Raw genomic sequence first — 27,354 nt, 5'->3', positions numbered from 1 at the left:
GTTTGCGAAGTCCTTTTTGGTTCTTTTGTTGTTGTCGTGATATTTCGGAGTTTATCTGATACTAATTTATGGTATAAAAAAAATGCAATGTCTTTCGGTGTTTGTGTCGGATTTTTATTTGGAAGTCGTTATTATGACAAGGTCATACTCTGGGACTAGCGGCGACAAGGCATCTCCAGATGGCAATAGGTAAAATGGTTTATCTAGTAATTTTATACCTTTGTTAATAATGTTTCAGATATGACGCGTGGAAAACGGGATACTGTGCAGAAACGTGGGGTAGGACGACCACGTAAGAGGACGTTAGAGTCTCTGACGACCGAGCCACGAGAGGGGTCTACTGAGGTTGAGCCTGTCACTCAGGGACAGAGTTCTCGGGGTGTTACGGGCGCCTTGGGCTCCCAGTCGCCAGGGGTCTCTACTTCAAACCCAGCAGCGGACCCGGCAATACCCCCTGCAGCAAACCCTATAGCACCAGAGGTACCCCCTCCGGTAGTGTGTACTGTCCCACAAGGGGTACCTCCTTCTGCGGTGCCTATGGTATACCAAGCGAACCCTGCTGTCGTATACTCGGAGGTACCACCAACGGCCCCTGCCGTTGCATACTCAATACCTCCATCGACAGTCCCTGCTACTGTATATCCAGCACCACCGTCAGCGGTGCCTACAGCATATCAGGCAGCCTCTGCTGCGGTACACCCTGTTATCCCACCAATAGCCCCTGTTGTTGCATACCCGACACCTCCTCAGGTAGTGCCTGCTACTACCTACCAGGCACCCCCACCTGCAGCAACTCCAATCGCTCCAGCTTACATTCATCCTACAGTGCCACCTGCGGTACCTACCCCTGCTTTTGCGACAGTAGCGGCTCCGACGCATCCGGGTGTACCACCAGAGGTACCTCCCCCGGCTTTTCCAACAGTACCTCCACAGTACTCCCCTTCGGATTTCCAACGGTACCCACTCCTCTGGTTCAGTCAGTCTCAGTGGTGAACGCTGACACATCCTCCGAATCTAGCTGCGGCACGAGCTCGGATTCCAGCATTAGCGGAGTCCGCTGAAGTTGTTTCACACTATTCCGCGGGGGAACGGATCCGAGGGCAGCTCAGTCTTGGTTAGAGACGGTGGAGAGAACCTTCTTCTATACGGCTTGCTCCGAATGGGAGAAGGTAGAGTTGGCTGCCTTCCACTTACGGGACGAGGCCGAGATTTGGTGGGCCACACAACGTACGATTCTCGGAGAGCAGCACACTACATGGACGAGATTTAGGGAGATATTTGAGAGCCAGTACTTCCCAATATCATATCAGATGACGCGTCGTCAAGAATTTCAAGAGTGTTCAACAGAAGGCAGCACTGTGATGGAGTACAATGCTGATTTAATCAGCTAGCCAGAGATTTTATTCCTGTAGCTCCTGGCTGAGGACAAGTGCCGTATGTTCAGTTTGTCCAGGGGTTGGATGGACAACTGTGGTGAAGCTGGCGGGATTTGGCCTTTCCTTCTGCGTGAAGCTTTAAGAGATAGAGCTCTACTGATAGAGTCTGCCAGCAGAGGGCATTTGGGGATCAAAGAAAAGTAAGCAACCAGCGTAGAGTATAGCACAGACTGCAGGACAGCAACGTGGCGGTCGTGATTCAGGTTGAATCCTAAGGAAGGTAACAAGTGGTCACTCCAGAAGTCAGGACAATTTTGGATCCGAACGCTCCGATTTCTAGGCAGGATCAAAGGCAGTCGGGCAATGACACTTATTCTACTCAATATCAGTATGGGATCACGTTACATCAGTCTGCACCTTGGGACAATCAGTTTGCTATTATTGCAAACTGCTGCGGACACATGAGCCGTGATTGTTCGCTGAAGGCTCAGCATGTGTCTTCTGGGGTTTCTATCCGGGAGGACAGTTTGGATAGACAGGATCTCAGAGAAGGGGGCAGAAGGTCCAATCTTCATATCACCAGCAAAGGACAGCTCCCCCGGTAGTAGCTGTATATGGCATGCACGAGGAAGGAGCACTACCGTACCCCTACGATGCCACGGAGCTCTGTCGCGGGACCTCAGTACCAGACTCCGGTTCAGTACCAGTCGCAGCCCCAGCCACTGGTTCAATATCCGACGCAGTCCCAACCACCAGTACAGTATCAGTCTTAGCCTGCATATCAGCCTGTGAATCAGTATCCGACATCACCGCACTATCCACCTCAGTGGCAGACCCAGATCCAGCTGCAGCAGCCTCGGACAGCGCTACCGCCCCCACCCCTGCCAGAGACTGGACGGGTCCACACGGTTACCAGAGAGGATACACCACGAGCCGACGAATCCATTTTTCACGGTACGATTTTTTTTTCTTGATGCATTATTCGCGGATATGCTAATTGATAATGGTAGTTCTCATTCCTGCATTTCCCGTATCTTCACGAGAGAAAGTGGTAGACTACCTACCCTTAGGCCACAGCGGTTAACGGTATCCCTACCGTCTAGTGATAAAATAAAGGTCACTAAGGAGGTGACAGGATGTTCGTTAGATTTCGACAGTACCATACTCTCTCTTTGTAAGTGGGGATTACTACAAGTACAATTCTTCCAGCAGGTAATTGTGGAAGCTTATATTCTTGAAATCCAACTAATAAATGCGGACACATTGATGCGACAATTAGGATAGCGTAGCGGAAGCATGATGGACCCATAACCCACAGGTCTAAGAATCGATAATTGGAATTATGGTATTTTGCGCTATACTACATAAGTATGAAATTTGGGGACCAAATTTTTATTAGTGGGGAGAATGTAAAATATGGTTAAAAAAAAAAATTTATGGGTTTCGGGTTTAAAACCCTAAACCCATTAGGAATCCGCTAAGCCCCTTTTTACACCCCGCCTCCCCTCCTGCTTGCGATTTGTTCCGCCGCCGACTCCTCTCCTTCTTCTTCTCCCTCGCCGCAACCCTCCTTCTTCGGACCTGCCGCGACTTCGCCCCTCCTTACTCCTCCGTTTCTTTTTTTTCTCTCCTCCTTCGTGCCCTAGCCGCTGTCGTCTCACGCGACACTGCCGCTGCCCTCCTTCCTTGAGCGAAACTGACCCCACTGTCGGTGACCCTAAAACTGGAGGTTGAGTTCGGAAGGCTGCACGTTGGTGCCATTGGTGCGCAGGTAATCTCCGAAGTTGGGTTAGGGCAAGGGCTTGGACCAGATTGGAGGTGAGCCTTTTTGCTCGTTACTATTCTTCTCAAAAATTTCCACTTCGTTGTTCGCTATATCTTACAACCAACAGATAAAGAAAATCAAACCATGTTCTAGTTATTCAATCGATGTTTGAAGTCTCATGCAATGTAGCAATTGAATCTTTATCCTTTCAGTTTTGCATGCCAATAGTTTGGTAAGGAAAAAGGGATGAACTTGATTGAACAGCAACCACTAGGCTTATTCCCAATAGCAACCGTATTAAAAGGAGTTGGAAGAATCCCTTAGTAAACTCCTTGATCAGAATTAAATGTTGCTAATCTCTCTCTTATATGCTTGTTCTTCAATTATTGCAGATTCCAAATCTGAAATTTGAGGTTATAGGTTGCTTTATCAAGATTAGTTAATTGGTTAAATAGGGTTGATTAGAGTAAATTAATTTAGGTTAATTAGATGAGATTGATTATTAAAACAGTTGTCATGCTAGCAGCATGCTTTGTTTCTTTCATAGGAATTTATAGTTAAATTGGAAATATATAATATGAACATAGTTAACGTTGGCAGGAGAAACTTAAATAGGATATTTAAAATGTCACAAGGAAGAATGGAATAGGAAAGCTTTATATTTGATTTAAATTATAGAGATATATGATTTTAAACAGTTTTCACTAGATTCTACAAAACTGATAACAAAGGGAAATGGGTACAGGACATTGACTCCGGATTTCTGGACGGAGGTTTTCTTTGTTGATACGGACTACATTCGGAAGGCGGGTATCTCGACTCATCTATTTAGATATGTCATTTGATGTGTATAGTTTGCTATGACTAGTAGTAGTAATTTATTTTGCTTTATATCTGCCATGTTATGTCACCAATTAGTATATGTTGTTGTCATCTTTATCTGCTACTGGTTTAGGTTTATATACCTTCCTGATACTTGCCTTATGATAGATAGGTAGTAATTGCTTTGTTTTTGAGATACTGTTCTTTACTTGGCATAGTTTGATTGTTTTACACGTATTAGTATCATGCACCATCTCTACATGTTTGCATACTAGCGATCATCGGCTCCTTTATAGTCTGAGCCCGTCGCTCCAGGATTTGCATACTAGCGATCATCGGCTCCTTTATAGTCGTCGCTCAGGATTTGCATACTAGCGATCATCGGCTCCTTTATAGTCTGAGCCCGTCGCACCAGGATTTTATATTAGCGATCATCGGCTCCTTTATAGTCTGAGCCCGTCGCTACAGGATTGCATTTATTTACTGCATATGTTTGACATGCACCTACCGGATACCTTATGCATTTGGGCTTGTGATCTTACCTCTGTTGCAGGATTTATACCGTTGTGTTATTATATATGATTCTGGTATGTACAGCTTTTCAGTAGTTCAGTTTTGTATTTATTTCTGTACAATCATGATTATTACTGGTAGATAGCTTATTATACATATCTGCTAGATATCCGCTGAGTTCATTGAGCTCACCCCGTTGCTTTTATCTTTTCAGGTTGAGGTCTGTCTGGAGAGCCGTGCTGTTAGTCCCGCGTCGAGTTGCAATTTGCTTAATTCATTTTGCTTTCATTTTCGGAGTCTATTGTGTCAGGAATCATTTTATGTCGTATTGTGTCAAAAACGGTTTTATTTCCTGTGAATTTTCGTATATGTGTTAGTTGTGGTGGTGCATGCTTATATAATTGGTAGTGGACTTTATTTATATTGTTTACTACGGAGTTCATATTTATGTGTATGGTGGCCATGTGGGCCTTATTATGTTTGTATTCAGGGAAAGTGAATTGTTACAGGGGAGATGTTGCCGAAATTTCTCGGACAGTCGTCTCCCGGGGCGTGACAATTTATTTGGTATCAGAGCGAGGTTTGCGAAGTCCTTTTTGGTTCTTTTGTTGTTGTCGTGATATTTCGGAGTTTATCTGATACTAATTTATGGTATAAAGAAAAATGCAATGTATTTCGGTGTTTGTGTCGGATTTTTATTTGGAAGTCGTTATTATGATAAGGTCATGTTCTGGGACTAGCGGCGACAAGGCATCTCCAGATGGCAATAGGTAAAATGGTTTATCTAGTAATTTTATACCTTTGTTAATAATGTTTCAGATATGACGCGTGGAAAACGGGATACTGTGCAGAAACGTGGGGTAGGACGACCACGTAAGAGGACGTTAGAGTCTCTGATGACCGAGCCACGAGAGGGGTCTACTGAGGTTGAGCCTGTCACTCAGGGACAGAGTTCTCATGGTGTTACGGGCGCCTTGGGCTCCCAGTCGCCAGGGGTCTCTACTTCAAACCCAGCAGCGGACCCGGCAATACCCCCTGCAGCAAACCCTATAGCACCAGAGGTACCCCCTCCGGTAGTGTGTACTGTCCCACAAGGGGTACCTCCTTCTGCGGTGCCTATGGTATACCAAGCGACCCCTGCTGTCGTATACTCGGAGGTACCACCAACGGCCCCTGCCGTTGCATACTCAATACCTCCATCGACAGTCCCTGCTACTGTATATCCAGCACCACCGTCAGCGGTGCCTACAGCATATCAGGCAGCCTCTGCTGCGGTACACCCTGTTATCCCACCAATAGCCCCTGTTGTTGCATACCCGACACCTCCTCAGGTAGTGCCTGCTACTACCTACCAGGCACCCCCACCTGCAGCAACTCCAATCGCTCCAGCTTACATTCATCCTACAGTGCCACCTGCAGTACCTACCCCTGCTTTTGCGACAGTAGCGGCTCCGACGCATCCGGGTGTACCACCAGAGGTACCTCCCCCGGCTTTTCCAGCAGCACCTCCTACAGTACTCTCCTCTGGATTCCCAGCAATACCACCCATGGTACCCACTCCTCTGGTTCTGCCAGTCCGGGTGGTGAACCCTACACACCCTACAGATCTAACGGCGGCACGAGCTCGGATTCCAGTGTTAGCGGAGCAGCTGAAAAGTCGTTTCACACTATTCCGCGGGGGAACGGATCCGAGGGCAGCTCAGTCTTGGTTAGAGACGGTGGAGAGAACCTTCTTCTATACGGCTTGCTCCGAATGGGAGAAGGTAGAGTTGGCTGCCTTCCACTTACGGGACGAGGCCGAGATTTGGTGGGCCACACAACGTACGATCCTCGGAGAGCAGCACACTACATGGACGAGATTTAGGGAGATATTTGAGAGCCAGTACTTCCCAATATCATATCAGATGACGCGTCGTCAAGAATTTCAGAGTCTTCAACAGAAAGGGCGCACTGTAATGGAGTACAATGCTGATTTTAATCAGCTAGCCAGATTTTGTCCTGAGCTAGTCGCTGAGGACAGGTCCCGTATGCTTCAGTTTGTCCAGGGGTTGGATGGACAACTTCAGGTGAAGCTGGCGGGATTTGGCCTTTCCTCCTACCGTGAAGCTTTAGATAGAGCTCTACTGATAGAGTCTGCCCAGCAGAGGGCATTTGGGGATAGAAAGAAAAGTAAGCAACCAGCGCAGAGTACAGCACAGACTGCAGGACAGCAACGTGGCGGTCATAGAGATTCAGGTCAAATTGCTACTGGAGGCACCGAGTAAGCTCCAGAAGTCAGGACAATTTTCATCAGAACGCTCCCGATTTTCTAGGCAAGATCAAAGGCAGTCGGGCAGTGACACTTACTGTACTCAATGTGACTCCAGGGATCACGTTACATCAGCCTGCACCTTGGGACAATCAGTTTGCTATTATTGCAAACTGCCTGGACACATGAGCCGTGATTGTTCGCTGAAGGCTCAGCACGTGTCTTCTGGGGTTTCTATTCCCAGAGGACAGTTTGGACAGACGGGATCTCAGAGAGGGGGGCAGAAGGCCCAATCTTCATATCGCCAGCAAAGGACAGCTCCCCCGGTAGTAGCTGCATATGGCATGCACGGGCAGGAGCACTACCATACCCCTACGATGTCACAGAGCTCTGTTGCGGGACCTCAGTACCAGCCGCAACCTAATCCACTGGTTCAGTACCAGTCGCAGCCCCAGCCATTGCAGACGCACTAGTACAGTATCAGTCTCAGTCTGCATATCAGCCTTTGGATCAGTATCCGGTATCACCTCACTATCCACCTCAGTGGCAGACCCAGGTCCAGCCGCAACAGCCTCGGACAGCGCTACCACCCCCACCCCTGCCAGAGACTGGACGGGTCCACACGGTTACCAGAGAGGATGCGCAGCGAGCCGACGGATCTGTTTTTCACGGTACGAGTTTGACTTTATGCATTTTTCGTTGCTATGCTAGTTAATACTGGTAGTTCTCATTCCTTTATTTCTCGTATCTTCATGAGAGAAAGTGGTAGACTACCTACCCTTAGGCCACAATGGTTAACGGGATCCCTACTGTCTAGTGATAAAATAGAGGTCATTAAGGAGGTCAAAGGATGTTCATTAGATGTCGGCAGCACCATACTCCCTCTTTGTAAGTGGGGATTACTTCAAGTACGATTTTTCCAGCAGGTAACTGTGGAATCTTATATTTTTGAAATTCAACTAATAAATGCGGACACATTGATGCGACAATTAGGATAGCGTAGCGGAAGCAGGATGGACTCATAACCCACATGTCCAAAAATTGATCATTGGAATTGTGGTATTTTGCGTTATACAACATAAGTAGGAAATTTGGGGACCAAATTTTTATTAGTAGGGGAGAATGTAAAATACGGCTAAGCCTCTTTTTACACCCCGCCTCCCCTCCTGCTTGCGATTTGTTCCGCCGCCGACTCCTCTCCTTCTTCTTCTCCCTCGCCGCAACCCTTCTTCTTCGGACCTGCCGCGACTTCGCCCCTCCTTACTCCTCCGTTTCTTTTTTTTCTCTCCTCCTTCGTGCCCTAGCCGCTGTCGTCTCACGCGACCCGCCGCTGCCCTCCTTCCTTGAGCGAAACTGAGCCACTGTCGGTGACCCTAAAACTGGAGGTTGAGTTCGGAAGGCTGCACGTTGGTGCCATTGGTATCAGGTAATCTCCGAAGTTGGGTTAGGGCAAGGGCTTGGACCAGATTGGAGGTGAGCCTTTTTGCTCGTTACTATTCTTCTCAAAAATTTCCACTTCGTTGTTCGCTATATCTTACAACCAACAGATAAGAAAATCAAACCATGTTCTAGTTAATCAATCGATGTTTGAAGTCTCATGCAATGTAGCAATTGAATCTTTATCCTTTCAGTTTTGCAAGCCAATAGTTTGGTAAGGAAAAAGGGATGAACTTGATTGAACATCAACCACTTTAGGCTTATTCCAGCAACCGTATTAAAAGGAGTTGGAAGAATCCCTTAGTAAACTCCTTGATCAGAATTAAATGTTGCTAATCTCTCTCTTATATGCTTGTTCTTCAATTATTGCAGATTCCAAATCTGAAATTTGAGGTTATAGGTTGCTTTATCAAGATTAGTTAATTGGTTAAATAGGGTTGATTAGAGTAAATTAATTTAGGTTAATCAGATGAGATTGATTATTAAAACAGTTGTCATGCTAGCAGCATGCTTTGTTTCTTTCATAGGAATTTATAGTTAAATTGGAAATATATAATATGAACATAGTTAACGTTGGCAGGAGAAGCTTAAATAGGATATTTAAAATGTCACAAGGAAGAATGGAATAGGAAAGCTTTATATTTGATTTAAATTATAGAGATATATGATTTTAAACAGTTTTCACTAGATTCTACAAAACTGATAACAAAGGGAAATGGATACAGGACATTGACTCGCTATCGGATATCTGGACGGAGGTTTTCCTTGTTGATACGGACTACATTTAGAAGGCGGGTATCTCGACTCATCTATTTAGATATGTCGTTTGATGTGTATAGTTTGCTATGACTAGTAGTAGTAATTTATTTTGCTTTATATCTGCATGTTATGTCACTAATTAGTATATGTTGTTGTCATCTTTATCTGCTACTGGTTCAGGTTTATATACCTCCCTGATACTTGCCTTATGATAGATAGGTAGTAATTGCTTTGTTTTTTTTGAGATACTGTTCTTTACTGGCATAGTTTGATTGTTTTACACGTATTAGTATCATGCACCATCTCTACATGTTTGCATACTAGCGATCATCGGCTCCTTTATAGTCAGCCCGTCGCTCCAGGATTTGCATACTAGCGATCATCGGCTCCTTTATAGTCTGAGCCCGTCGCTCCAGGATTTGCATACTAGCGATCATCGGCTCCTTTATAGTCTGAGCCCGTCGCACCAGGATTTTATATTAGCGATCATCGGCTCCTTTATAGTCTGAGCCCGTCGCTACAGGATTGCATTTATTTACTGCATATGTTTGACATGCACCTACAGGATACCTTATGCATTTGGGCTTGTGATCTTACCTCTGTTGCAGGATTTATACCGTTGTGTTATTATATATGATTCTGGTATGTACAGTTTTTCAGTAGTTCAGTTCTGTATTTATTTCTGTACAATCATGATTAGTACTGGTAGATAGCTTATTTATACATATCTGCTAGATATCCGCTGGGTTCATTGAGCTCACCCCGTTGCTTTTATCTTTTCAGGTTGAGGTCTGTCTGGAGAGCCGTGCTGTTAGTCCCGCATTGAGTTGAAATTTGCTTAATTCATTTTGCTTACATTTTCGGAGTCTATTGTGTCAGGAATCATTTTATGTCGTATTGTGTCAAAAACTGTTCTATTTCCTGTGAATTTTCGTATGTGTTAGTTGTGGTGGTGCATGCTTATATAATTGGTAGTGGACTTTATTTATATTGTTTACTACGGAGTTTTCAGGGACATTCATACCACCTCTTTATATATCTTGTTTCTTTGTGCTTCATTGTGATATACATGAATTGTTCTTCATGGATATGATAAGACTTCGGAATTATGGAGACTTGTGTTTATAGTAGTGGAGATTAGGAGACATGCAAGCATATGGTAGTGAAACATCATGAGTTGCATTGAGTGGAAACTCCATTTACTTACATATTATTGAGAGTGAGAGCACCACCATATACCTTGTGAGGATTACATCAAGTGTAGTTTAATCATGTGCTTGAAATTACCATGCTTGTTGACTTGTGTATGAATTGGGTCTCTTTATGCCTTGATCTCTGAAAACATGATAAGCCTAAGTAACTACCTTTTACTTTCTTTGAAGCATTGATATGAGTTACTTAGGGAGATATTTGTTTTCTTTCCTTGCCCGAGACGTGCAAGAATAAGTGTGGGGGAATTGATAACACTCATTTTTATAGTTTATTTTGGCTCTAAAACTTGATATTTTGACCCTCTCGTTGTGTAACTATTGAATATTAACACATATTGCGAGTAGGAGCTTATTTTAGATACTATTGCTTATTCCTACAAATTTTGAGTTGAATCTAACATTTTTTATGTATTTTTGTAGGATACTTAAAGAGCCATGAAGTTGAATCAAGTTGGAGCGCATTTGGAAGTGTCTAGAGGTCATTTGGAGTGTTTTAGAGGCTCCCAGGGCCGTGCACCACCTCTCCAGGCCATGCCTCACAAGGCATGGCCATGCCCCACCTTGCCCAGGCCGTGTCTCATGAGGCACGGCCGTGCCTCATCTTCCCAGGGGTCAAGACACGACCATGTCTCAACTGGACTCCTTTGCAGACCAAAACTAAAATGGTCATAACTTTTAGCTCAAATGGAACCACGGGGCGTGCCATATATCACAATGACGAGAACTTTAAGAGCTACAACTTTGCTTCAGGGTGAACCAATGGATTCCTTCTCTAAGCCATCCTAAAAGGCACGCCAATGACACTTCCACAAAATACTTCCTAATCAGGGCCGTGCCTATCTTACCGAAGGGCTCCCACTCTAGGCCGTGTCTAGGCCGGCCGTGCCTATTTTACAGAAAAGTGACTTCTCCAGGCCGTGCCTCATGAGGCACGGCTATGCCTCATATTGCCAAGGCCGTGCCTCACTTTCCAGGGCCCAAACATGGTCGTGCCTCAGCTGGACTGTCCTGCAGACCAAAAGTAAAATAGTCATAACTTTTTGCTCCAATAGAAACATAGGCCGTGCCACATACCAAAATGAAGATAACTTCAAGCTCTACAACTTTGCTTCAGGAGGTTCAGACGGATTCGGCCTCTAGGCTATGCTAAAAGGCACGGGAATGCCTCACTTACAGAAAATCTTCTATTCTGGGCCATGCCTAAGAGGCACGACCGTGCCTCTTTCACAGGGGCGTGTTCACTCTGGGGCGTGCCTCTTGTCCAGGGTGGTGCCTACCCCAGGCCGTGCCAAGGAGGCACGGCCGTGTCGCGGAGCAGGTTTTGGAGTATAAAAGCTGATTTTTGTTGGAAGAAAAGCATTCTCTCCTCGGGATTCACCCTAGCCATCACCTACCTTCATTTCTTCACCACCATCTCCATTCATTGCCCCGGAAAAGAAGGCGAGGAGATTTCCTTTCTTCAATCCGACCACCTTCCATCCATCAAGGAGCAAGAGGACCTTCTTCTCCTTCACGTCATCTCATCCATCTACATCATCTCCGGATTGCTTCGAAGTTGGAGATTCCTTCCTTCGGCGCATCATTCGTGGAGTCCGCTTAGCTTTGCATCCACCTTCGGCTAGAACCTTAGGAAGAATCATTAGATTTACTTTTCTTCCATTTCTAGACTTAGATTAGACTTTTGGCATACCAAGTGTTTGTTTAATTTCCCCTTACAGTTTTGAATGTTGTTTGTTCTTAGATTTCTTTTGCTTGTTTCTTTGTTCATGCACTTATTTACTTGTTGCACTCCTTACTTCATTAATGCAATTTATTTTTGATACTTAGTGTTCTTTCCATTATTTAGAATTAGAACTTAAGACAACAACCCCCCATCCAATCAAAAAAGAGAAAAAAAATCTAAATCCTCAATTGTAATAACCACTAGAATTACCACACACCGTCTACAATCGTTGGGAGACGACTCGAGTTGCCCTATATTACTTTAGTTAGGAGATTCAATATTAATTAAATTGACGTGCTCATTTAGACGACAATCTGAGCCACGCATCAAGGATCAATTAAATTGAATTAATCAATAAATTTAATAGATTTATAATAAATTAATTATATATTATATTTCATCCATCAAATAAATTTAAAAGATAATATTATCAAGTGCTTTGCTCAATATATATATATATAATTTGACTGACATTGCATCTCCCTCTACAATGCCCCAGGTCTGCTGTCTTCATGCTTTGCTTCTGAACCGCTGTTTCCATAGAGCCGCCGACCGCTGTTTTCTTGATTCGCTTCTGAACCGCTAACGCCACCTCCGTCCTCTTCGGCGTCTGCCATGATCTCATGCCTCGACCTCAAAAGGCCATTGTCTCTTCTCTTCTCGCCTACCCAAAACTTGCCGCCCGCCTGAACCCTAACGTCGCCGCCTCCCTCGCCCCAATCCTCGCCACCCCTTTCCCCTCCCTTCTCTCCCTCCGCGCCGCCCACGCCCTACTTACCGTCTCCGGATCCACCGCCCTCAAGCGGGTCGCCCGCCATCTCATCGTTCTCTACTCCCGCTGCTCCCCTGACGATGCCATCCTCCTCCACTCCGCCCTCCGCTCCCCCGACAACATCTCCGCCAGTAGCATTCTTAAATTCCTTTCCCGCGGCGGGTCCGATGGCGTCCGCACCATCGATTTCTTCTGCCGCCATGCCCACCCCCTTGGTACCCGGCCCAACAGTTACACCTTCCCTCTGCTCATCACCTCGGCCAAGCTCCGAGATTCGATTCACCAAGGTGAGATGTTCCACTGCCTTGCATTGAAGTTGGGATTCATAGATCATTTGTCTGTTGTCAACTCCTTGATTCACATGTATGCTACTTGTGACGCTTTGGACATCGCAAGGCAACTGTTCGACGAAATGCATGTGAAAGACCACGTCTCGTACAACTCCATGCTGGATGGGTATGTCAAAAGTTGTGATTTTGACAAGGCCGAGCAGCTCTTTCAGATCATGCCTGATCGAAGTGTCATTTCGTGGTCTACTCTCTTAAATGGGTATGTCAGAAACAGGATGTTTAACAAGGGAATCCTATTATTTCACCATATGCAAGAGCTTGGGGTTGAGCCAGATGACTGCTCATTGATCAGTTTGCTGTCAGTCTACTCACATTGTAAGCTACCACAGCATGGCAGATCAGTCCATGGGTTCTTGGTGAGAAGGTGGCCGCGGATACCAACTCATGTAAGTAATGCATTGGTGGACTTCTACTGCAAGTGTGACTTGCTAGATGCAGCAGCTGAAGTATTCAAGGGAATAACCAATAAGGATCTCATTTGTTGGAACACAATGATATCTGGATTTGGAAGTCATAGCCGTAGCACCACAGCAATTGATTTCTTCAAAACAATGTTGCAAGAAGGTGTAAAACCAAATGATATTACTTTTACATGTATCTTGGTAGCCTGTGCTCATTCATGCTTGGTCGAGGAAGCACATCATTATTTTAAGATGATGACTGAAGAGTTTGATATCGAGCCAAAATTTGCACATTATTGGTGTCTGGTTGATCTATATGTTCGAGCTGGAAATCCTGGAGATGCACTGAAGGTAATTCAGGATATACCCTTGCATGATTGGTCTGCCATTTGGGGTGCAGTAATTTGGTTAGCAAAGGTTCAAGGTGATATTAGTGTAGGAGAGCATCTAGGAAAATGTTTGATTGAGCTGGAGCCATATAATAGCAGGCGATATGTCCCTCTAGTTAATGTTTATGCTGCAGCATCAAGATGGGATAAGTATAAAGAGTTGCAAGATTTGATGAAAGCAAGGGGATTAAAGAAGTTGCCTGATTCTACACTGATAGATTTGAATGTTGTTGTTCACAAGTTCTCTGTGGGTGATAAATCCCACCCAGAAATTGGACAAGTATATGAAATGTTGAAGGAAATTGCAGAACAACTAAAGTTGCAACATCCTAGGGTTGAGGAAACCATAGGTGATGCAATATAGTTCAAAAAGAAAATTTTGGAATCTGGGATGCTGTTGTCTCCTTAAGACAGCTTTACACTAGGATTACCATAATGAAGATTCAATTGGACAATCAGAAATATAATTGGTTTTACATGCAGTCTGCATGTGGAAAAGACTAATCGGGACTAATTGAACATGATTGGGAACTAGGGTATGAACAAGCTTTTCAAGGGCCCTGATGCGAACATAATTTTTTCTACGGACATTGTGATCTGCTTTGATACTAAGAAAGTAGGTATTGGAAGGATGATCCCGTGCTTTTGCTTTAAAATCGTGCTACACTGACATCAAGGAAGGAGCAAAGTCCATCTTCATCGATACTCAGCTTTCTCGGGTAGCTACAGCATGATGGAAGCATTCTGTAACAGGTACTCATTCCTTATAATGAGATTTAATGCTTATTCTTGGAAAGCATGAATCAGCTACAAAGTTGTGTGTTCCTTTTTTTCCCCTGACTAATATCAACTTGAAAATGAGTTTCGGGAAGCCTGGCAAAAGGACTAATGTAAACACATGAGCTACTTCAGTTTACATTCTTGTTCTTGTTTGTTTACCGTTTGAAAAATGAGGTAAGTATTTCATGAGACTACCTCAGAAAAGAATTTTCTTTTTAAATCAAAATGTATCTTCAAAAGCTGGAGCTTGTAACATTCACTCTGAACTTCTCAATTTGGGAAATGATTTATTTTGTAAAAATATGAATTACAGTTCTTTCTTTCTTTAGTTGTATAGTCAATTTGCTAGTTCGGTTCAGCAAAATCCTGTGAGTTCTCTCTCTCCTTTTCAATTGCACTTGTTTCATAATTCTTGTTTATTTGTGTATCTTCTGTTCTAGGCATCACTACTGTCACACCACCTTGATCATAAACTCCTTGTTGCATTAACTATCGTTTACTTACCATTCTTTAACCTCCGCAGAATCCCTTGCCAACTAATCTGCTTCATCTGAAGTTCTTGATTCTAACAAGTTGACCGAGGTACACTTGGCTTACAAGTCACTTCAGCCAAATTGTAAACCTAACTCTCAGATAACCACAAAACTACACAGCAAGACCAACCTAATTGGTGAATCCTCGAACAGACAGTTCAATTGTTTCAAAAGCATGTAGCTCCAGAAGACATGCAAGGGATGTTGGAGCCCACATTATCTTAGAAGCAGCTAACACTCAACAAACACAAATGATCATGTTACAGAAACAGATGGACATACTCGACAACAATGGCTAAAAATGAATGTTGCTACTGGTTAAATGAAATCAATGTGCCATTAGTATATGCATTAAGGAATAAAACTTGAAAATTAGTCCGAAATGGCAGAACAAACAAGCTACCCTTCAATCAAAATTCATGTTGGTGCCAATAACCATCGTCAGAAAGAATCAAATGGATTATGATACAAGTAATTCATATCTGCTACAAGTGCAATCTTATTGCTTGGCACTCTTCGTCATCGTTCGCTGCAGTTGAATGTTCCCTCTCACTTTCAACTGCACACCTCCGGTAAGGAACAAATCCCCTTCCGGACGATCCCACACTCCCACTTTTGGGAGCTGAGCTACTTGTTAGGTTAACATCTGACCACTCTACTATTCTGCTCTCTGTCAAAAACTTTGCTTTATTCAAGTCCACCCCTTCGGTTTCATTGAACGCTACTCCACTATTAGATGCAGTGTTGGAGCCTGTCCAAGAACATTCCCTCTGCAAATCTTGATAACCAGCATTCCCCATCGACAATTGCAGTGGATACTGATGCTGCGGATGCACCAGCTTGAAAGGGTAGCTGCCGTGCATGGCTCCCCATGGCGAGGGAACGAATGCAGGATCTATGGAGTTATCTCCAACTAATGGAAAGCAGTAGAAAAAAGGCCCTATTGAATCTGGATATGGAGGGTTCATTTGGAGTTCAAAAGCTTTGTTATAATGATTGCAAGTGTTGTGAGCAGGTGGTGTTTGCTTGGGCATTGCCATATTTTCAGCATTTGAAGAACATGGCGTGCTTGGATAATTCGGAACTACCATCTTTCCAAACAACTTGAGAGTTTGTTGGTGTGCTTCAGATGAGGTGTGCACATTTGAGCACTGATCTGCATCCTGTAACAGTTTACCAAATAGATAAGAAGGAAAGTTAAGACTTTTCTATTGATAGGAGTTTTCCTGTCTATCTGAGAGTACCATTTGAGGCTGGTCTTCCTTGGTCACATTTGGAGCCGTTGTTACAATACATGGAGGCTTATGCTCTTCCTGAAGTGTCATAATTAGTGATTGCTCTCCTTCTTGATCATTGGAATCAGCAGCAGATGCAATTGGTGACTTGCTCCCGACTCGACCATTAGAGAATGTGGACCCTAAGGTTTCTGATCCAACAGCAGATAAAACTGATGTTGGTGATCCATTCTCTTGCTCAAAGACTGTAGGAATCAGCAAAGGAGACCCCTCAGTTTGTTTCAGAGTTCCTTTCTTGGAAACATTGCACATTTTTCTTGGATACGGGTGCATGGGTTTTCTTTTTGGTCGAGGAGGAGGAATCTCAATGGGCTTCAAGGCTTGACCTAAGCTGTCATTGCTACCAGATTCACGAACCACCTAAATTTACAGAAAGAAATGTTGAGCAGGAAGAGAAACTGGATATCTACTTCTATGAACGACTTCATTGTGGTTGAGAAATTAGTTACTTAGGGAAGCAGTAACACCTTAGAAAAGAACTTTTGGGCATGACTCCTGATTTGGACTGCTGTCTTACTACCTATATGCTCTATAAATCAAAATTATAACGTCAGAAAGGAAATATTTGGACTGATGCATCAAAAAACTGAATATGATAACTAAAGCATCATATACACCTTCAATCTGGCGCCACGCCCGTCCATATAGTTGCAAAGCTTCCAAAAATTTATTATGCTCTTCTTCTGTCCATCTCTCCCGCTGCTTCGTTATCGTATAAGGTTTTCTCACCTAACATAGAATAGATAGTTGAAACCAGAAACTACGATCTAGTAGACTTAACTCTTATATGATTAGAAGATACCCTAGGCGCTTGCTCCTCCTTGAATGAATCAGTATCCTTCAATTGAGGGTCGTTCAAGGGTGATGTTTTCATATCTAGATGCATTTGATTGTACGGACTCAAAACATGGTTCATACCTGTGCTCCCTTGTTGCTCCTGGTTATGCAAAACTTTTGAAATTTAGACTTGCAATTATGTTAATGATATTGTTTTATGCAATGTAACAAGCAAAATCATCATCATGCTCCATATATTTGCAAAAAATAAAATTGTTTGTGAAAAATATTTATTTAGGAAAAAATATTTTTGTTGTGTAGATTGGTTTTTAAAACCTACATATAAGAAAATAATTTCTTTTCTTAGGGTCAGATTGGTTGATTAATTACTTATGTTTGACTAGGAATTACCCCTTAGATTGACTAGTGCTTTCAGTTCATTTGGACCAATTCCTATCTCAAATTGATTGACCAACCTTCCTTATTGGCTTGCCCAACTTGATTTGCATGACTTGATTACTCTGCCCTAGCCTTTTTGGATTGATTAGAATGACAGACTCATCGTAACTATTGGGTCACCTAGTCTCCCCAACTCGAGCATCCTGCCAGGGCTACCTTGGATCACCCACATCGTAAGGCTTGCTAAGCCCCCTTGATTGCCTAGATCGATTGACCTAATTTGCCTACTTGGCTTGACATCCCATTACGCCAGTCTAACCCAACACAACCCAACTAGTTTGGTCAGCTAACTGACTCATCTAACACGCTTGACTTGGTCTATCAATGTGGACCAATTGACCTACTCGACTTGACATCCCACTTTGCCAGTCGAACCCAAGACCAATTGATTCGTTCCACATTCTCGACTGAGTCTATCAACCCGGAATACTTGGACCGACTTAATATTGCTAGATCTACAAGCTAGACCAATTGAATTGGTTGACCCAATTAGAGAATCCAAATCGATCACTTGCATAAACAAGGGCGAAGGATGGAGGACAAATAATAATTTATTAACATAGTAAAGAGCTTCATTTTCTTAAAGAATAATTATCATTAATTGAAATTTTTTCATTGATCATGATTTTCAATTGCACTAAACATTAAAAACAAAATCCGAAACATATTTTCTTGAAAGATATTTCTCGAGAAGCCAACAGAGCATCAGATTGGAAAAATTCCTATCACTTCATCCAGCAATCAATAACAAACTCACTAAAGTTCAAGCAAACAAAATTTTCTTCCCAACCTCTCGTAGGCTCTATTAGATGGCCATTTTCAATTGGAAATTCTGATGAGCAAATCCTTCCAATTTTTCCTACGAACAGAGAATTTCTTTAATTGCAATGAGAAATTTGTTCATCGAGCCTTCAACATTTTGCAAGATGCTCGTAATGGGACTTAAACACATCAACTAAATACCCTAGATCGTAAAGCAGGATCTAGTAAACCTGATCTCTTCGCCCTTCATCAACCCATACCTTACTTGATATATAAGAAAGCTACACTTCCCAGATGTTCACTTTATTGAGTATCAAAAACAAGAAAGGGGAAGAAGATAACTAGCAGGAAGAAAAACAAGGAACGATTTAAATGGTCCGAAAAAAAGTAACTCGTTTGGTCATGTACCTGGCTCTCCATCTCTGCAGAAAATCTAGCAGGTCTCCTCCGACCGCGCGCCTCCGGAACCAAAAGAAGCTTTTCTCGTTCTCCTAAATCTCTCCTCTCATGAGCTACTACTTCAGATTAAGAAGAAGAAGAAGAAGAGGAAGAGGAAGAGGTGGAGGAAGGTGAAGAGAGGAGATGGAGGAGGAAGCCGAAGATTAATAATAAGGAAGGAAATGGAAATGGAAGCTCCCCAACCACGGATTTGGAAGAGGATGCCAAAAATGGGATGGAAAGAAGGCAAAAGTGACAATAAGAGGTGCCACGATGGATGTGGATTTTTTAAAAATCATTTTTATATTTTTTCCCTTTTTTTTAAATAAAAAATGGAAGGATCGATGGCTCACTTGTGGCTGGAAGACGCTTACGCGTGGCACCTACGCTTTTTTCACTTCCACCCTTTTCAGTTACGTAATTACAAAATAATCGGAAACCGACGCGTCATCTTGGCGCACGGACAACTGGAGCGGATGGGGACACGTTTCGGATGTGATAATCCAGAAATTCGAGGAGAGAACAGTAAAAGATCTCCCGCCCGCCGCAGGGACACGGGAACGCTTCTTTGCCGCACTGAGATTCAGGTACGCAACGGGAGCCACTCGTTTATATCCTCCGCCTTCTTTTTTTTTTTTTTTTTTTTTTTTTTTTAATTTGGGAAATAATTTGCGGTCGCCGTGCAACGATCCATTTCCCCCGTCGGGCAGAGAATCGACGGTCGGGATCGCGAGACATGGTTGCAGGTATATTAGGTGGCGTGGTTCGGCGCTAGATTTCGCGGATATATGACACCATAATTAATCCGAATAAAGTTGCCTTTTAATTTATTCACGACGAGATAGAGATTAGAGACAAGAAAGGGAAAACCAGTGGACAATGGAGGAAATGGGATATGATATCTGTGAGAAGAAGAGGCTTGCAAGCAAGTACTTTAATTCCTGGCAATATAATTAATCAAGCAATTTAACAGCAACAAGTTTAGAGCTGGCATTAATCCATGCAAAATCGCATTCCCATAATCTCGTCGTCGACTTCACCAAATTAAGCACTGCAGGGAGTTTGCCGCAAAGCATCATCGTATCCAATTATCCACGTTTCGAAGAGTCCTCTTCTTGGTTGTTTGTAGGACCTTGTCCGGGGTGTGTTGTAACTTGTAACTGTCAAAAAATGACTGCATGTCGAGTAGTGCTTTAGCAACGCCGGAATCACGAACATATTTTGGTGTCGTCCATGAGAAAAGAAAGAACATTAAATTAAACAAGATTTTAGAGTGGGTTAATTAATTGCGAGTGAGTGCATGACACTTGTGAAAAGAAAGATTTGCAGTGGGGACGGCGCAATTAAGATTTTGTGGAGCGAGATAAAGGAGAGGTGAGCCAGTGGAGAATCTAGAGCCGGCCACCATCCAAATTCGATCAGTCTGGTTTTTGTCTGGTTGGTCAGGCGGCTGGTGCGTAGCTGGAGGATATGCAGCGAGGCAGAAACTAGTGGCTGAGAAGAGAGGGCATGGTCCCTTGGCCCTCCCTCTCTTCTCACATTCACGTGTCCTTCTCTGCCATCGGTTTCTTGAGATCTCGAGTTCCTGCTTAGTTAGGATTTTTTTGTCTGCTGCTAGCTGCTGTTGCTGCTATTGCTGAAGCTCGACGATAATTAAGATACCCAACTTCATCCTTCGCCAGTTTTACTGCCAAAGTAATGTCTTGCCAGAGTGCTTTCGGCTCATTCAACAGTGGTGGCACAAGAATCTCCGAAACGATCGATATCTTGGACTCGGCTTTTAATGATTGCACCGCTGACGGTCCGACTAAAACTCCTCCGAAGACCAAACGCAGATATTCCTGTCAGTACTACTGAAACGAGGACAAAGTGCAGGTCGATGCCAATCTGATTGTTCGGTTGAGAGTTGATCATCAGCCAAGGTGGTGCATGTTACTCTAGCTGTAAATGGTGGACGATGAGGCAAAGTATGAGGATCCATGGGTTTTGAGTCATAATCGCAATGAACTTGTGCATCCAATGTGTAACTTTGCAGAAGGAAGTAGCTTGCTGTCAGCTAAAAGATAGTTGTCCCCCATGCACTTACCACATGCAGGGGCAAAATTCTGTCACATTCAGTTCCTTCGCTTCTCAATTTTGCAGCATCTTGAATATCCTGCAGCAAGATAATGCTTCAGGTACCAATTAACACAATGTTGCTACTTGATATACCCGGGGAAATCCATCTGGGTTAGTAAACTTACAGGCCTTAAACTTAGATCACTTGGAGAAGGACATCATACCCGAGGAGGAATTTTTCCGAGCCAACTTGCTAGCCGGCTTACAGATATCATATTTAGATAACACTATTCTCGTTCAAGAACATCTCCTCTACCGGTCACTTACTTTAAGAATATTTCTGTTTGAAAATATCTCTATAGCAGATCACACTAGGAATATTTTCATTCGGGAAAACCGTCCAACAATACATTCACTTTCGAACTATCCTTATTTGAGAACATTCTGATAGTAGATCATACCAAGAACATTCCTGTTCAGAAACATCTCCTCTAATAAACTTACTTTGAGAACACCTCCATTTTGAAATATTCTCATAGTAGATCACACTGAGAACATCCTTGTTGAAGAACATCTCCTCCAATAATGTATTCACTTTAAGAACATTCTCATTTAGGAACATCTCTCACTAATAGATCCCTCTGAATCAGATTCAACCATTCCTAACAATGGTGGCCGATAGCCACTGCCAATAATCGCCTCTAACAGGCGAGAAGCCAGTGGACAGGTCTTGTGATGAACATCTGGACGATAGTAGATGTACGACCCTAGTGTTGCCGCATTTACTACTTGGCACAACTTTGTCGGTTGTGCTAGCAAGAGGTTGAGGTGGCAATCCATGTGGACACCAACGCCTCTAGCTATATAAAGGTAGGTGAAGCTGGAATAGGTACATCTCTCTTGCGTGTGCAATCATACTAGCTTTCATTGCATTCTCTTCTCATCCTAACATTGATTTGATCATCGGAGGGGTCACGTTGATCATTATCGATGCCCGTGACGTGTGTTGGCGTGCAAGCATAGAGGCAACTTAGACGGTATGGAGTAAAGGCTCTACTGGTACAAATTAACCCGTGCAGGGAGGAGAAGCCACATCATATTTTGATATCGTTTGTGGGAAATCATAAGCTAAGGTGAAGAACGCCGATGGATCAACATCGTGAAGTTTCAGAAGAGCAACAATGACTACCAATGGGAGTAGTGATGGATACAATTGTGGGCCCTATTTCGGTGGGGCAACTCACACAGCTCATTACAACCACCATGGAGGAAGTGATATGGTGATATTGGGCATCCCACAATTGACTTGGAGAGCAAAGTGTTGATAACAGACACCCATATTCAATAGCTTATAGTGCAAAGCTCCCGGGATGTGGCCGCACCTTCCCATTCCAAGAGGGAGGTTGGAAGCCTCTCAAGATTGCCCACCAAGAAGCCTGTGGCATGTTGTGTGCCATTTATTCTAGCCATTCTGGAAGCAGGTTGCCATCCAGTTTCCGACCTCATCAAATTGGGGAGTACAATGGTATAATGGATCTATAGGAGCACCTATGCAGATTCAAGAATGCAACTTTCCTCCACCAGTACACAAAGTCAAGTGCAGAGTCTTCTTGATCATGTTGGTGGAGGCCACCCAACAATGGTTTAACACTCTCAAGGCAAACTTTATCTAGTCATTTGATGACTTTGTCTTGTTGTTCCTACATCACTTCTCCAACTCATAAAGGTACCTGCTGCCACCCTTGAGTTTGTTCATTCTGTAGCAGAAGATTGAAGGAATAAAAAGTAGGGACTAAGAAATTTAAGGACAAAGTAGAAGACTTATGAAGCAAATAGGAGTTTTTTGTATTGGACTTCTTGTTGCTACAACTCTCACACTTATTACAACTCTCACACTTCATCCATATTTATAGGGTTTTGGATGACATGAAAAACAACAAGATATTAATGCATCAACTATGAATTCATGAAGAGGTACAATGAATCTATGAAGAGGTGCTTGAGATAAAATTGTATTTGGCTCCTTGTAGAAGAGAAATCAATTTGCAATTTGATTCTTAGAATTTGATTTAATCCAACAAAGATGTAAGAATCTTTGCGGGAGTATATACAGAGGTTCACCTGGGCTACTTTGGAGGTTCCCTTCGTTGCCTCAGAGATTTTAAAAGAGGCTTTCGTATTGTTACGATAGAAGGTTTGGATCGTTAGAGAGGGAGGGGTGAATAATTAACCTGTAAATTAAAATTCTGTTTCTCTTGCGAATTACTCAACAAGGACACACACATGCATTAATAAATAAATAAAGCATAAAAGAAGATAGATCAAAATTTTTACTTGGTTCACAATCCTTCAAGATTGCTATGCCCAAGGCTTATGCACAGATGTGTTTGTCCACTATCCTTTTCTTCTTCAATTAAGTTTCGGAAGTGAAGAGACCTCTTACACAACAATTGACTATAATAGAGAAAAAGAGAGATTTCAAGATATTATAGAATAGAAGGTATTCGGTGTATTGTGTTCTCTTTGAGCTTCAACCATTTTTATAGGCTTCATCTCGATCTGCTTGTTATGCAGATGTGGTACTTTTCTGGTCGATCAAACACAACTAGATCAACTGTCGACTTTGTCCATGAACAAGTCGCTTCATACATGATCTTGTTGATGAGGCACATATTTGATTGTTGGGACTAGATCCAATTGCTTGAACATATCTTGGGTTATCCTCAAACCAGTCACCCTTGATTCAACCTCATTGACTTAGCACCAATCTGATCGATTGAACCATCTCTAGTTGCTCGGACACCCGATAAATCCGAATGTTGGTTAGCTTGCTCCGATCTATCCTCCATGTGTACTTTCAGTTGCCCCAATGCGCTTCTAGTTGCTCAGATCACCTTGAACCACTCAGATAAAAAACCTATTCAATAGATAACATTTACATGCATAGGTTACCCGAATCACATCCAGTTGCCTGGAGTTCTAGTTATCTGGAACCTTATTTCGGTCGTTTAAAACTTTGACTTAAGTTGACTAAGATCGAGTTTGCCTAAGTTGAGTCTACTCTCATCCTGAATACAAGTCACTCAACTCACCTCACCAGCTTACCTTGTGCACTTTTTCTCCCAGTTTCTCATCCCTCAGATACATTGACCCTTTTGGCTTATTCCCTGTGCATTTTCTCGTTCCACGGAGTACTTTTTATAGCTACTTATTTCTCGAATGCACCAAATCCATCGTCTTCCTTTCTGTGCCATCATTCTCGCTTGCTTGTATTTTTTGCCAAGATGTCACTATCTCTAATGCTATTTGTCCTTTTCAATCCCTTGGGTGTCCTATACCACCTTTCATCATACTTTACCAGATCTTGAGCCATTAGGTACCTATGTATTCTTCTAAATCCCTATATACTTAGACACACGTATCAATCATATAGCAAAGCCTAACTTAAACTTAGTTGATGATACATTATAAAAATTATGACTCAACCACTTTGCCCAAGGTGTGAAGGGGGTGACTTCTTTTTATGTTGGTGCAAGAAGCACTAGATCTTTCCTAGGGTTTCGATGTTTGACAATATACCTAAGTCTGGTCAGTTTGACCAAGGGTTGATCCAAACAGGACTTGATGTTTGGATGTGTGGAAGTGAGTGAAGTCTAGTCAGATGACTAGCGAGAAGTCCTAGTCGGTTAGACTAGGCAGTGGAAGTCCTGATCTGGACGATCGGGCAAGGGAAGTCCTGGTAAGTGAAGCTAGGCAAGGGAAAGTCCTAGTTGTAGGCTAGGCAAAGGGAAGTCCTGATTTGGAGGATCAGGCAGAAGTCTTGGCAGAGTCGAAGCACCAGGTGAAGTCTGGGCTGGTCTGGAGGACCGAGTCGCAGCAGAAGTCTGGACTGGTTTGGAGAACCGAGTCGCAGCAGAAGTCTGGGCTGATCTGGAGGATCGAGTCGCAGCAGAAGTCTGGGCTGGTCAGAGAGGACCGAGCCGCAGCACAAATCCTGGGGGCTAAGGACAGAGCCGAGCAAAAGTCCAACAAGTCAGGAGGACTTGGTTGGCACAAATTCTCCTGAGTGGAGTGGGTAAGGGCGCGTTCCCGGAGTGGAACAGTAGGCGTCAGACTAACCCAGGATTTCGGTAGAAATCTGAAGTTAGACCCACAAGGCGAAGTTAGAGCAAGGTAAGGTTTAGTGTTCTTTGTTTGTTTGTATGTTTGTCTTGCAGGAACCAGGAACTGGAAAGCAAGATGGAAGAAACAGAGGTAAAGCAAACAAAGACAGTTGAACCAAGCTCATCAACTCAGATCAAACCTGAGTCAAAGTGACTCGAGTCGACTTGAGTCGATGGAGTCGTCTTTCAAGATGGAAGTCGAGTCGACTTGAGCACCAGATAAAGCCGCGGAAGCCAAGTCTATCAAGAGATGCCACGTCAGCTTGGAGTCGACTCGAGCGGGACTCGAGTCGACTCGAAGGCCAAGTCAGCTCGCGGAGAAAGTGGATCGGGCTTACGTGGAGTCGACTCGAGATCCCCCGAGTCGACTCGAGCAGGCTATAAAAGAAGGTGCAACGTACACAATGAAAAGAATCAATTACAAAGTTCTCCTCTCCAACTAGTGGTGACTCTGAACGCGAACGAGGCCAGACACGTGCAACCGGGGAAGATCCAGGAGGAGTGCGCGGCGCTCAGGACTTCCAGATCGGCGGCTACTTGTTTGGTTTTCTTTTTCTTACTTGTCTTTGTTTTATATTATTTATTATTTATTTTGGACTGTAAGACGGGTTTCTCCGCCTCCGAACAAGGTTCGAAAAGGAGACCACTAGTGGACGGGCGCCTCCCGTACATAGGCCTTGGACGTACTAACCCTGGGGGGTTAGGAACCAAGTAAATCTGCGTGTCCCTGCATTTGTTTTTAATTCCGCTGCTTAGTAATTTTGATAGAAAATGAACGAATTCTAAAAGCGACAACACGCTATTCACCCCCCCTCTAGCGTGTTCCAGCGATCCTACAATTGGTATCAGAGCCGGTGCGCTCTTGATTGGACTAACCGCCAAGGGAGCAAGACGGCAAAGATGGAGGGGGAGAAAGGTATGTTTTTAAAAGTTCATTTTAAATTACATATTATTTGTTTTAAGTGCAGGGAGAGAGGGCACTACAAAAATAAGTGTCCTACTCGAAAGATTCGGACGGCACCACCGGCGGCAAAGGAGCAACCGATGCCAGGAGCCCGGAGAAACAAGGATCATATCCAGTGCTTCAAGTGCCAGAAACGCGGCCACTACAAGAACCGGTGCCCGGAGAGGAAGACGACGAAAAAACCAGAATTGGGGGAAGCGATTCCGGTAAGTAATTTAATTTACGAAAATACCCCTAGGTTGCATGCGCATGCTAGATTTACCTTTTCTACAAATTTAGATAACTTTTTTGAAAAATTTAGAAAAATTAGAAAAAGTCACTTTGAATAATTCAAATCTAGATAAATTTGAAAATTTAGATAATCTAAAAAATTTAAATTTAGATAAGATAAATTTGACAAATTCAAATTTGAAAAAGTCAAATTTGGATAAATTAGAAAATTCAAACTTAGATATAAATTTAAATAATTTGACTAAATCAAATTTGAACAATTCAAATTTGAAAAAGTCAGATCTAGAAATATTAGATAATAATTTAAATAATTTCTAAATTAAATAATTTAAAAAATTCATTCTAAATTAAAAAATTCAAACTTAGAAATTAAAAATAAGGAAAATTCATCTAATCTTAATAAATTAATTAATAAATCTGAATTAAATAATAATTTAACTAATTCAAATTTAACCAATTCAAATATTAATAATTCAAATGCAATTAATCTAGATTTATCTCAAATAAATAAAAAATTAGACCAAGTCTTTAACTTATTCAACCAAGATAATGATAAACTTAATAAATCAACTTTAATTAATTTAATAATTTCTGAAAATTAATAATAATTCAACTAAACAAGATAAAATTAATAATCATCAAGATAAATTGAACAATTCAATTTTACTAAATAATTTAAAATTAAAAATTTAAGATAATCTTAATAATAAGAAAAATTCAAACTCCAATAAGATAACTTCTAAAATTAATAATAAAAATTCAAAATTAAATAATAAAATTAATTATAATAGTGTACCCTTTAATTATGAAATATTGAATAATTCTAATAAATTAAATATTAAAAATTTAAAATTAAATAATAAAATTAATTATAATTGTGTACCCTTTAATTATGAAATATTAAATAATTCTAAATAAATATTAAAATTCAAAATTAAATTTATTTAATTATTTAAATATAAAATTTTAAAAATTAAATTTAAAATTTAATTAAATTTAAAAGTCAAATTAATTTATTAATTATTCAAAATTAAATTAAATTAAAAACTTAAATTTAAAATTAAAATTAAATTAAAAACTTAAATTAAATTAAAATTAAATTAAATTAAAACTTAAATTAAATTAAAA

At 42.3% G+C, this 27,354-nt stretch overlaps 2 protein-coding genes and 1 pseudogene across 2 annotated transcripts; 2 read left to right on the top strand and 1 right to left on the bottom strand.

Moving 5' to 3' along the window:
- The first annotated feature begins 5,297 nt into the window (after nucleotides 1–5,297).
- LOC141831068 (uncharacterized) lies at nucleotides 5,298–8,553 on the top strand (annotated as a pseudogene).
- Nucleotides 8,554–12,406: 3,853 nt separating this feature from the next.
- LOC141831233 (pentatricopeptide repeat-containing protein At1g05750, chloroplastic-like) lies at nucleotides 12,407–14,599 on the top strand. Its single transcript, XM_074718646.1, has one exon. The coding sequence runs from the start codon at nucleotides 12,478–12,480 to the stop codon at nucleotides 14,128–14,130; it is 1,653 nt and encodes a 550-aa protein (XP_074574747.1). The 5' UTR covers nucleotides 12,407–12,477; the 3' UTR covers nucleotides 14,131–14,599.
- Nucleotides 14,600–15,462: 863 nt separating this feature from the next.
- On the bottom strand, nucleotides 15,463–24,015 carry LOC141831066 (uncharacterized). Its single transcript, XM_074718506.1, has 9 exons — nucleotides 23,974–24,015; nucleotides 20,897–20,965; nucleotides 18,781–18,863; nucleotides 17,293–17,311; nucleotides 17,177–17,212; nucleotides 16,992–17,103; nucleotides 16,842–16,903; nucleotides 16,324–16,734; nucleotides 15,463–16,242 (listed from the first exon to the last, which is right to left on the bottom strand). Exons 1-9 carry the CDS (start codon nucleotides 24,013–24,015, stop codon nucleotides 15,565–15,567), a joined length of 1,512 nt encoding a protein of 503 aa, XP_074574607.1. The 3' UTR covers nucleotides 15,463–15,564.
- Between the last annotated feature and the right edge of the window lie 3,339 nt (nucleotides 24,016–27,354).

Source organism: Curcuma longa, chromosome 6 (genome assembly GCF_044706935.1).
Source record: "Curcuma longa cultivar G26 ecotype Majalengka, Jawa Barat chromosome 6, ITB_CL_G26_1.1, whole genome shotgun sequence".
Lineage (NCBI taxonomy): Eukaryota > Viridiplantae > Streptophyta > Magnoliopsida > Zingiberales > Zingiberaceae > Curcuma > Curcuma longa.
The sequence above is the reverse complement of the archived record's forward strand: the minus strand, read 5'-3'. Positions and strand labels throughout refer to the sequence as shown.